Source organism: Dendrobates tinctorius, unplaced genomic scaffold (genome assembly GCF_039654945.1).
Source record: "Dendrobates tinctorius isolate UK_male_01 unplaced genomic scaffold, ASM3965494v1 ptg000011l, whole genome shotgun sequence".
NCBI lineage: Eukaryota > Metazoa > Chordata > Amphibia > Anura > Dendrobatidae > Dendrobates > Dendrobates tinctorius.
The window spans coordinates 89,553,181-89,566,247 of NW_027361679.1; the positions used below are offsets into that span (position 1 = coordinate 89,553,181).

At 42.5% G+C, this 13,067-nt stretch overlaps 1 protein-coding gene across 2 annotated transcripts in view; it reads left to right on the plus strand.

Annotated features, from left to right (window-relative positions):
- The window catches only part of YJU2 (YJU2 splicing factor homolog), a 62,476-nt gene extending 53,639 nt beyond the window's left edge, over nucleotides 1–8,837 (plus strand). For both annotated transcript variants that reach the window (XM_073544531.1, XM_073544540.1), the window contains exon 8: nucleotides 8,004–8,837. In XM_073544531.1, the coding sequence (XP_073400632.1) occupies nucleotides 8,004–8,098 (95 nt within the window). In that variant the 3' untranslated portion in view covers nucleotides 8,099–8,837. The remainder of the gene's footprint in view (nucleotides 1–8,003) is intronic.
- The last annotated feature ends 4,230 nt before the right edge of the window (nucleotides 8,838–13,067 follow it).

Below are 13,067 nucleotides of genomic sequence, written 5' to 3' on the forward strand. Positions count from 1 at the left end.
TCAGTCACCGGCTCCATCCTGCATACAGATAGTAGCTTGGGCCCAGGCACATACTGGAACATTACAGACCCACACTCTTGGAAATTGGGATGGATCCCCAGAATCCCTAAACAGGAAGATCCCAATACCACCTCGGTTAAAAGGCTCCCTATCCTGGTGACTCAGCCCAAAAAACCTGAACAGAAGAGTTCCCTGGATCCCGGACCCTATGGTCACAATAAAAGTAGATGCCAGCAGAAGGAGATGGGGAGCCATGGTTTCCCAAGATGTATTCCAGCGACTCTGGTCAAGAGAGATCAGCCAACAATCCTCCAGCTTTAGAGACCTGAAGGGTGTAGAGGAAGTGCTCTGATCAGCAATATCTTTGATTTAGGATACCCATATAAAGATCTACTCGGACAACATGACTACGGTAGCCCACCTCCGTCACCAATGAAGCACAAGATATGAAGACCTAAAATCAATCTCTGCAAGAATATTCTCCTGGGCTGAAGAACACCTCCTTATCAGCCTTCTACAAAAAAGATTTGGTCAACGTACAGGAAAACTGGTAACGAACGCCATATTTCATAAGATATGGAAGGCCTTTATGTCATGGAGTGCACCTGAACATTTAGACTCGCGTAAGCCTAGCATCACCCAGATCCTGGATTTTCTGCAGGAAAGCCTGGAAAAGGGTCTCAAACAAAGTACCCTCAAGGTCCAAGTGATTTCCTATTTTTACCAGAGCCGGGCCAAGCATCACTGAGTGAAGAGATTTAGAACGACAGCTTCTCCCCTTCGTCCAAGAATAAAGACCCTGGTCCCCTCCTGGGACTTAAATCTTGTCCTTAGAGTGCTGACACTTCCTCCATTTGAGCCCTTATCTATAAAGCTGAACAGACTTACTTGGAATACAGCCTTCCTTGTAGCCATAACCACAGCCATAAGGGTGGGTGAACTACAGGCTCTCTGTTAACGAATCATACTTGAGAATCCAAGAGGGGACCGACTCATTCTTTGTCTGGACTCATCATTTCTACCCAAGGTGATCTCGGAGTTCCACAGATCTCAAGAGATCATTCTTCCCCCCTTCTGTCAGAATCCAACAAATGAGAAAGAAAAAGAATTCCTCATTCTGGATGTACTGAGAATGGTACTTCATTATCTCCAAGAAGTGTAGAAGAGATCAGAACCTGTTTGCCCAGCTTCAGGGTGAGAATAAGGGGAAAAAGACCTCAAGATCCACTGTCGCCAACTGGATCAAAAGATTTCTAAGGGTATGTTCACACTGTCAGTATTAGGTAGCGCTTTGGACAAAGCACATGTCCGCTCAGTCTAAAGCGCTTTTGAACGCAGGTGATTCCGCATGTGTTCATGGAACTGTGCGGAATCACCGCATCCTATACATTGTACTGGTGACTTTATCTTGCGGAGACTGAGCGTCTCCGCAAGATAAATAGATATGCTGCGGTCTGGAAAGACGCGCCGCATGTGCGTGTACGCAGGGAAGCCGGAGGCATCCCTGCACGCATAGTGGGCATGGAATTTCATGAAATCCCATCCACTATGCTGTAACATCTGGCTGCTTTGAGTTGGACGCCCCGGATGTACATTTACTGACCGTGGGAACATACCCTTACTGAAGCATACTAGATCCAGGGCCTGCCACTCCGGTGAATCTCACTGCTCACTCCACTAGAGCGGTATTGGTCTTCTGGGCTGAGAAAGCCAGCACTTCCATCGAGCAGATTTGCAGACTCTACCTGGTTTTTGGTCCATACATTCTTCAGACATTACAGGTTAGATCTAGAGGCTAGATCAAACTTAGCCTTTGGGAGGAAAGTGCTATACTTCCCTAAACATTACTCTTGGGTATTCCTCTGGTGTGCTGTCGTGGGGGGGTTATTAGAGAAAATAGAATTAGACTTACCCGTAATTTGGTTTCTAATAACCCACCACGACAGCACGGGTAATTCCCTCCCCTTACTTATTATTTCTTGCATTATTCAATCAGTGATAATAAAATATACTTTGAAGCATTCATACTCTTGTGGTCATTTATAATAACACTGGAGGTGTTGACCCCTTTGTGTTTTCTGTCCCTATTAGGGAGAGGTTACATCCTACTGTGTGCTGTCGATGTTGGCTATTAGAAACCGAATTAGCGGTAAGTCTAATTCTATTTTCACCAGACAACTCCTCTTAACCCCTTCACCCCCAAGGGTGGTTTGCACGTTCATGACCGGGCCAATTTTTACAATTCTGACCACTGTACCTTTATGAGGTAATAACTCTGGAACGCTTCCATGGATCCCAGTGATTCTGACATTGTTTTCTCGTGACATATTGTACTTCATGTTAGTGGTAAAATTTCATTCAAATAACTTGCGTTTATTTGTGAGAAAAACGGAAATTTGGCGAAAATTTTGAAAATTTCGCGATTTTCCAACTTTGAATTTTTATGCCCTTAAATCACAGAGATACGGCACACAAAAAACTTGATAACTAACATTTCCCACATGTTTACTTTACATCAGCACAATTTTGGAACCAAAATTTTTTTTTGTTAGGAAGTTATAAGGGTTAAAAGTTGACCAGCGATTTCTCATTTATACAACACCATTTTATTTTTAGGACCACATCACATTTGAAGCCACTTTGAGGGGTCTATATGATAGAAAATACCCAAAAGTGACACCATTCTAAAAACTGCACCCCTTAAAGTGCTCAAAACCACATTCAAGAAGTTTATTAACCCTTTAGGTGCGTCACAGGAATTTTTTTGAATATTTAAAAAAAAATGAACATCTAACTTTTTTTCATAAAAAAAATACTTCAGGTTCAATTTTTTTTATTTTACCAAGGGTAACAGGAGAAATTGAACTGCAAAAGTTATTGTGCAATTTGTCCTGAGTACGCAGATACCTGATATGTGGGGGGGAACGACTGTTTCGGCGCATGGCAGAGCTCAGAATGGAAGGAGCGCCGTTTGACTTTTTCAATGCAAAATTGGCTGGAATTCAGATTGGACGCCATGTCACGTTTGGAGAGTCCCTGATGTACCTAAACAGTGGAAACCCCCTACAAGTGACCCCATTTTGGAAACTAGACCCCCCAAGGAACTTATCTAGATATGTGGTGAGAACTTTGAACCCACAAGGGCTTTACAGAAGTTTATAACGTACAGCGGTACAATTAAAAAATCATATTTTTTCCACAAAAATGATCTTTTCACCCCAATTTTTATTTTCCCAAGGGTAACAGGACCCTAAAAGTTATTGTGCAATTTGTCCTGAGTACGCTGATACCCCACATGTGGGGGTAAACCACTATTTGGGCGCATGGCAGAGCTCGGAAGGGAAGCAGCGCCATTTGACGTTTTTGGCTGGAATTGAGATCGGACACGATGTCGCGTTTGGAAAACCCCTGATGTACCAAAACAGTGGAAACCCCCCACAAATGACACCATTTTGGAAACTAGACCCCCTAAGGAACTTATCTAGATGTGTGGTGAGAACTTTGAACCCCCATGGGCTTCACAGAAGTTTATAACATAAAGCCATACAATTAAAAAATCATATTTTTCCACAAAAATGATCTTTTCACCCTCAATTCTTATTTTTCCAAGGGTAACAGGACCCTAAAAGTTATTGTGCAATTTGTCCTGAGTACGCTGATACCCCACATGTGGGGGTAAACCACTATTTGGGCGCATGGCAGAGCTCGGAAGGGAAGCAGCGCCATTTGACGTTTTGGGCTGGACTTGAGATCGGACACCATGTCGCGTTTGGAAAACTCCTGATGTACCAAAACAGTGGAACCCCCCACAAATGACACCATTTTGGAAACTAGACCCCCTAAGAAACTTATCTAGATGTGTGGTGAGCACTTTGACCCCCCCAGTGCTTCACAGAAGTTTATAACACCCTGGCGTGAAAATAAAAAATTCGTATTTTTTCCACAAACATGATCTTTTAATCACCATTTTTTTATTTTCCCAAGGGTACCAGGAGAAATTGGACCCCAAAAGTTGTTGTCCAATTTGTCCTGAGTATGCTGATACCCCATATGTGGGAGAAAACTACTGTATGGGCACACGTCGGGGCTCGGAAGGGAAGTAGTGACGTTTTGGAATGCAGACTTTGATGGAATGGTCTGCGGGTGTCATGTTGCCTTTGGAGAGCCCCTAATGTACCTAAACAGTGGAACCCCCCACAAATGACACTATTTTGGAAACTAGACCACCTAAGGAACTTATCTAGATGTGTGGTGAGCACTTTGACCCCCCCAGTGCTTCACAGAAGTTTATAACACCCGGGCGTGAAAATAAAAAATTCGTATTTTTTCCACAAACATGATCTTTTAATCACCATTTTTTTATTTTCCCAAGGGTACTAGGAGAAATTGGACCCCAAAAGTTGTTGTCCAATTTGTCCTGAGTATGCTGATACCCCATATGTGGGAGAAAACTACTGTATGGGCACACGTCGGGGCTCGGAAGGGAAGTAGTGACGTTTTGGAATGCAGACTTTGATGGAATGGTCTGCGGGTGTCATGTTGCCTTTGGAGAGCCCCTAATGTACCTAAACAGTGGAAACCCCCCACAAATGACACCATTTTGTATACTAGACCCCCCAAGGAACTTATCTAGATGTGTGGTGAGCACTTTGAACCCCCCAGTGCTTCACAGAAGTTTACAACGCCCGGGCGTGAAAATAAAAAAATTCGTATTTTTTCCACAAACATGATCTTTTAGTCACCATTTTTTTATTTTCCCAAGGGTACCAGGAGAAATTGGACCCCAAAAGTTGTTGTCCAATTTGTCCTGAGTATGCTGATACCCCATATGTGGGAGAAAACTACTGTATGGGCACACGTCGGGGCTCGGAAGGGAAGTAGTGACGTTTTGGAATGCAGACTTTGATGGAATGGTCTGCGGGTGTCATGTTGCCTTTGGAGAGCCCCTAATGTACCTAAACAGTGGAAACCCCCCACAAATGACCCCATTTTGAAAACTAGACCCACTAAGGAACGTATCTAGATGTGAGGTGAGCACTTTGAACCCCCAAGGGCTTCACAGAAGTTTATAATGCCAGGGCATGAAAATAAAAAAATCCTATTTTTTCCACAAACATAATCAATTAGTCCCCAATTTTTTCATTTTCCCAAGGGTAACAGGAGAAATTGGACCCCAAAAGTTGTCCAATTTGTCCTGAGTACGCTGACACCCCATATGTGGGAGAAAACTACTGTATGGACACACGTCGGGGCTCTGAAGGGAAGCAGTGACGTTTTGGAATGCAGACTTTGATGGAATGGTCTGCGGGTGTCATGTGCGTTTGGAGAGCCCCTGATGTACCTAAACTATTGAAACTCCCCACAAGTGACCCCATTTTGGACACTAGACCCCCCACGGAACTTATCTAGATGTGTGGTGAGCACTTTGAACCCCCAAGTGCTTCACAGAAGTTTATAACACTCGGACGTGAAAATAAAAAAATCATTTTTTTCCACAAAAATGATATTTTTGCCCCCAATTTTTTATTTTCCTAAGGGTAACAGGAGAAATTGGACCCCAAAAATTGTTTTGCAATTTGTCCTGAGTAGGCTGATACCCTACATGTGGGGGTAAAACACTGTTTGGGCGCATAGCAGAGCTTGGAAGGGAAGGAGCACCATTTGACTTTTTCAACTCAGAATTGGCTGGAATTGAGATCAGACGCCATGTTGCATTTGGAGAGCCCCTGATGTGCCCAAACAGTGGAAACCCCCAATTCTAACTCCAACCCGAACCCCAACACGCCCCTAGCCCTAACCCTAGCCCTAACCCTAGCCCTAACCCTAGCCCTAACCCTAACCCTACCCCAACACACCCCTAGTCCTAACCCTAATGGAAAAATGGAAATAAATACATTTTTTTAATTTTATTATTTTTCCCTAACTAAGGGGGTGATAACGGGGGGTTTGATTTACTATTTATGGCGGTTTTTATGTTTGGCGGCTGTCGCACGCTAAAAGACGCTTTTTATTGTAAAAATAGTTTTTGCATCACCACATATTGAGAGCTATAATTTTTCCGTATTTTGACCCACCGGGTCATGTGAGGTCTTATTTTTTGCGGGACAAGTTGACGTTTTTATTGGTACCATTTTCGGGCACGTGAAATTTTTTGATCGCTTTTTATTCCGATTTTTGGGACGCAGAATGAACAAAAACCAGCGTTTCATGAATTTCTTTTGGGGGGGGGTGCGTTTACACCGTTCCGCGTGCGGTAAAATTGATAAAGCGGTTTTATTCTTCGGGTCAGTACGGTTACAGCGATACCTCATTTAGGTCGTTTTTTATGTTTTTGTCGGTTTTATGCAATGAAAACTATTTTATATAAAAAATAATTATTTTTGCATCGCTTTATTCAGCGAGCTATAACTTTTTTATTTTTTCGCTGATGATGCTGTGTGGTGGCTCGTTTTTTGCGGGACAAGATGACGTTTTCAGCTGTACCATGGATATTTATATGCGTCTTTTTGATCGCGCGTTATTACACTTTTTGTTTGGCGGTATGATAATAAATCATTATTTTTTGCTTCATTTTTTATTTTTATTTTTTTAGGGGTTTGCTAACGGGGTTAACTAATGGGACAGTTTTATAGGGCGGGTCGTTACGGACGCGGCGATACCTAATATGTGTACTTTTATTGTTTTTTTTTTGTTATTTCCAAAAAATGGATTTATTGGGGGAATATTTTTTTTTTTTCCTAATTTATTTGGCGATTTTTTTTTTTTAATTATTTTTACACTTTTTTTTTATTTTTTTTTTTACTTTATTAAATAGTCCCAGGTGGGACATCACTGTCCTGTGACAGATCGCTGATCTGTCACATCACAGATCACTGTGACAGATCAGCGATCTCACACAGGCACTGCAGAAGGCTTCCTCATGCCTGCGCTTTGCAGGCACTGAGGAAGCCAGCTTCCGCAGGCCCCCGAAGGCCCCCGTCGCCATCTTGGATTCGGGGGCCTGGAGGAAGGGAGTCCCCCGCAGCAGCGCTGCACATTGCGCTGCCGTGGGGGGCTCAGGGAAGCACGGAGGGAGCCCCCTCCCTACCGATGCTTCCCTTTAACCCCCGGTACACCGCGATCGTGTTTGATCGCGGTGTGCAAGGGGTTAACGTGTCGGGGGCGGTCCGTGACCGCCCCTGACACATTGTGCCGGGTGTCAGCTGTGATAATCAGCTGACACCCGGCCGTGATCAGCGGCGCTCACCACGTGGGCGCCGCTGATCGCGCCGACGTACTATCCCGTCCCCGGTCATACGGGCCCGGGTACCGTGGACGGGATAGTACGTCGGATGGCAGGAAGGGGTTAATGTCTGAGATTAGTAGCTACCTATTTTCCAAAATACCAATGTGAGCAAAAACTGAACTAACTAGAGGTAATTGTGTATAATGCAAAATATCTGATCACTTCTGCAGCTTCGCCTTCCCTTTTGTACATAGTAGTGTGTAGGCACCAGTTTTCCACAATAGCATGAGGAAGCCCAGCGCTCCAACTAGGGACGTGGATAAGTAAAGCTTCAAGTTTTCCAACAGCTTAAAAGAAATCCCTCATTCCTTCAGGCGATGTGTCTCATACCTCTTTGTTTTGCTTTTTTTATCATGGCTTTAACAGATTGGTAATTTGCTGGCATATAATTAATCGTCATTGGTACCATGTAAACAAGGAGATGTGCTGCCGACAACAAGATGCTGTATACTGGTAGAATAATTGTACTACCGAGGGTTGTGTTTCACCAGTTTCAGTTGGTATGGGTAAAAATAAAATAATAAATCAGTAAATGAGCACCGATTGGCATGTCTATAACCATTAATGAGCTTAAATTGGCCCGTGTAAATGGCCGTTTCTCATGCTGTAGTAATTGGCTAGCAGGAGTTCCATAATGTTTGTTTCTGCTATCCCTGAAGTCCAACTATGCTGGAATATTTTGTGCTATATAGAGTTATGATCATCTCCTTTTTCATAGGAAACACGTGTAACACCCAAATTGCTACATCAAAAACAGGAGCATCGTCCTTGTCTTTGTTGGGTGCATATTCTGACAGTGAAGACAGCATGTAGAGAAGAGGAGATGAAAAAGCGTAGATATCCGCAAATATTCTGGATCCAAGAGTCGCTGGAAAAAGGTGGAAAATGTAGGAGGACAAAAACTGTGCAAAGTTACACTGGCGCCAATTCTACCTGGAGTCCATCACATTGCTGCTTTTATATATTCTTGTCTGAAACTTGATTGATTACTATGTGCTTCATCTTTTTGTACTGGTGTTTAGATATCTTCCCGTTTGTGTTGTAGTGAGTTATTTGTGCTCTGGTTTCTCCTGGTGTTTTTATCTTCTGCATTAAAATGACATCGCATTTTAAGTCTCTTACTGAAAACTTAACACACAAGCTTTTCTATAGCAGAATCCACTTAGAACATCTAATCCGTATGAGTCATATCCTGATGGTACATGTATTTGATTATTGTACGAATTCTGTACCGTGTGATACATTTGGTGCATCTTGCTAAATGTTAGTTACTTTAAATTTACACCACATATTGGTTTGCCTCTTATGCCCAGTCACTTCCTCCAACTTGTAGTACACCTGGTTGCTTTTAAGCTTTGTGAGACACCTTTAATTGTCCAGCTGCTCTTCAATAATTAAAAAAAGGCAACAAACCAAGTTTCCACATGGGATAAAAATGTTTAATATATTAAAGCATTGAAAATCTGTGAATGTATTAGCAAGAGCTCCAATATTTAGAACAATCAAGTATGTTACATTCTGGAAAAATAATAAATTACATACTGAGGATCAAGTACAAGGTGAAAAAGCTACCTTTCTGAGTCTTCCTTCAGATGTCACCTGGAATTTATACTGCTGCCGATCCCGACTTCTACCTACTGTTCACTATGATCTAGCACAGCCTGTCAGACACCACACTTGATATTTGTAGTACCTTACATCCTGACAAGGTTGGATAGTATGCCTGGTTCTTGGGGCTACTCCTCGAATAAACTCTGTACCTATATTACTGTATATAAAGTCATCTAACACTGATCAACCATTTTTCACTATTCCATAGTAGACTGCACACTATAACACATCCCCCCCCCCCCCAAAGGACCCTGGAACAGAGTATCTTGTTGCACCCTTGGGTCTACCCTGATGAACCGCAATTAAGGACATTTGACAGGAAATCTATAGGGAGAAAATTAAATGAATGGACAGGGACAGAGTGAGAGTTGACCCTTTAATGATATGACATATTTGGGACATTATGACACAGTCCCATTTTTCACATTTGGCATTTCTCACTTTTGCATAGCAATAACTTTAGAATGCCTTTTATGTACTCAAATGATTTAGACAGTTTTTTGTGACATTTGTAACTTTAGGGCAATATGCTTTGATATATTTTTTTAAAAAAAAGGGAAAATTAGCCATTTTCAAACTTTTAACACCTCATGACTGATGTATTTGTTGAGGAGTGAATTGTGAGGTGAGGAGCGGGTTCAGGAGCTGAGCATGCTCCATAAGTGTTGAATGCATGGCCGGCATGTGTCAAACCGTCATGGCCGCAGATGAGTTCCGCTCGCTGCTGATAAATGATTTAGATGCCGCTGTCAATCTCTGACAGTGGCATTTAAAGGCACGATTGTGAACCGACAGGTTATTATAGCGTCCGTGATCATGTTGAAGACCCCTTGTCGCTGCCGACTTAGTAACCTGTGAAACTCAGCTGCAGATTGTGATTGTACACTAAATACTGTACAGTATATAGTGTAAGTGATCGAACCGATCACAGGTTCGAGTCTCCCAAGAGACTATAAAACAGGAGTAAAAAAAAAGTTTTACAAATTTTTTTACGTAAAAATTTGATTCACTTCTCGTTTCCTTTGGTTAAAAATAAAGCAATGTGAAAAAAATAAACATATCTTGTATCTCCACATCTGTAAGAGTTTGGTCTATAAAAATATAAAATTAGTTAATTTGTAAGGTATGCACCATAGGAAGAAAAAAATAATGAAATCCTAGAAATGGATTTTTCGGGCACCACATATCCCCCCCAAAAAAAAAAAAATACATGATATGGTAAAAAGAATGGTATCATTCAAACTACGATTTATCGGACCAAAAATAAATAAAGACCTCATATGGCTATGGTGACAGATAAATTAGAAAGGTTGCCTTTTGGAAGAAGGAAAGTAAAAAATGCAAACAAAAATAAAAAATCTCATCCTGAGCGTTCTAGCCCTCTCCCTTCCTAGTTGCAGGGGAGCGAGCACTCCTCTTTGAGAGTGATCTAAATAAGCTATTGTCAGTGCACTTGTTCCAAAGTCTGCACTGCTATCTGTACATTTCCATAAAGAGATATCCGTGCCTTTCATCAAGCTAACAAGGGAGGGGAGACCGCAGTCTATCTGCTCTATAGAAATTAGTTATTCTAAAGGGGGATTTACACATAGCGATGTCGCTAAATCGTCACCGATTTTGTGACGCAGCAGCGATATCGCAGGCGATATCGCTATGTGTGATACTTGCCTCCGACCGGCTCCCCCGCTGTCTGTCGCTGATCGCGCAAGATCGTCCACGTCCATTTCTCGTCTGCTTCCTGCTGGCGCCGACGAGCGAGCTATGGACGCGGGCGGAAGACGGCGGTCATTGCTTCGTCTGAAAGGTAAGTATGACCGCCGAGCATCGCTACATCGCTGGTGAGATCTGCCTGTGTGGCAGCTCACTAGCGACCATTTAGCGATGCACCAGCGATCCTGACCAGGTTATATCGTGGTCGGGATCGCTGGTGCATCGCTAAATGTAAAGGGGCCTTAAAGGGCTACATGAGATACTCTGACTATTGTGTAGGGCTGCACCAAGAGGCCGAACTTCTGCTTATTGTTTTATATTAAATAAGAAAAATTAATATTGACTAGAATTAAAGGAGTCCGCTACTAGGACAAACCCGTTCTTGAACTAAATGTTTGGTGTCACAACAACCGCACCAGAGCTCCGGGACCGCGAGTGCCACCACCGCTGGAACGATGTCGGCACATGAGGTTTTTTTATTTCATCGAGACCAAACATTTAGTTCAGGAAGGGGTTGTCCTAGGAGTGGACAACCCCTTTAAGTATGGTGACTCAATGCTACTGTTAATGCATGTTATGGCATAGCTTATTGTAATATGTATTCTTACTGGTAGCAGATAGTCAACACCATAAAATGCACTGCTTTATACAGTGCTCAAAAAAATAAAGGGAACAATTAACAGAATATACCTCCAAGTAAATCAAACATCTGTGAAATCAAACTGTCCACTTAGGAAGCAACACTGATTGACAATCAGTTTCACATGCTGTTGTGCAAATGGAATAGACAACTGATGGAACTTATTGGCAATTATCAAGACACCCTCAATAAGGGAGTGGTTCTGCAGGTGGGGACCACAGACCACATCTCGGTACCAATGCTTTCTGGCTGATGTTTTGGTCACTTTTGAATGTTGGTTGTGCTTTCACACTTGTGGTAACATGAGACGGACACTACAACCCACACAAGTGGCTCAGGTAGTGCAGCTCATCCAGGATGGCACATCAATGTGAGCTGTGGCAAGAAGGTTTGCTGTGTCTGTCAGCGTAGTGTCTAGAGGCTGGAGGGGCCACCAGGAGACAGGCCAGTACACCAGGAGATGTAGAGGGGGCTGTAGGAGAGCAACAACCCAGCAGCAGGACTGCTACCTCCGCCTTTGTGCAAGGAGGAGCACTGCCAGAGCCCTGCAAAATGGTCTCCAGCAGGCCACAAATGTGCATGTGTCTGCTCAAACGGTTAGAAACCGACTCCATGAGGATGTCAAAAAAATACTACAATGTGTGGTAGTGCACAAATTCAGGTAATTATATATAGTGCCACACTACACACATTGTAGTATTTTTTGACACGCTTTTTATATTTCACATTTTTTTTACATTTAGATATAATCCACATCTATTTACCGTATTATATACAAACTGGATAAGTGCGCCCCTTTATTGTATCATACAGATATGTACTGTAATTTTACTATTTTATAAATTGACCTTACATTAATTTAAACCTGCTATACTAATAAAAATTTATATTCTGAATTTTGGACTGTTAGTCGGCTTTTTTTCTTTTGTGGTTACATGTTGGTTTTTCCGATTGTCCATTTTTTCTACTAAGGTCCATTATAGGTGGTATTGTGAGATATTACACTTTGATTTACCATATTTACACAGAAATAACCTATTTTTTGGTACTCTGAGTTTGGGTCCCCTTTCTCTTGTAAATTTATGTTTAGGGCCTGTGGGGGCATCATACTGTGTTGGGAGTGGTTGACTGCACAACAGGAGCATGAGACTTACTGCTTTATACACTACTCAAAAAAATAAAGGGAGCACTTAGACAACAGAATATAACTCCAAGTAAATCAAACTTCTGTGAAATCAAACTGTCCACTTAGGAAGCAACACTGACAATCAATTTCACATGCTGTTGTGCTAATGGAATAGACAACAGATGGAAATTATTGGCAATATTTTTTTGCTCTCAGATGAATAAACAAAATTTATTTGCTCAAAGATCGTGTGTGCATACCTTTCTCCAAGTGCTTGTAATTGTAGAGGCCTAGTCTCCTAATTTGGACTCACTTGTGATCTTGTAATTTGACTTTGAGTCAGAACAAAAAACACACCCCTTTAGGCCTCATTCACACATCAGTATTTTTGCATCAGTGTTTGTATGCCAAAACCAGGAGTGGAACTTACAGAAAAAAACTATAACTGAAAGACTGACACCTGTTCTCTGTTGTGGAGACTGTGACGACTCCTGGAGGGGACCCTCTGGGTCATGGCACCAACCCTCCCAGGGCGAGCTGACCTAGTGAAGACGACCCCTTATACAGGGAGTGTCAGGGGCAGACCCAGGGGGGTAAGGTACCACGACTGCTGGCACCAGGTGGCCGACTCACAGGAGACACGAGTGAGTGTGTACACGGACACGCAGGGTACAGGACAGTACAGGGCGAGTGTA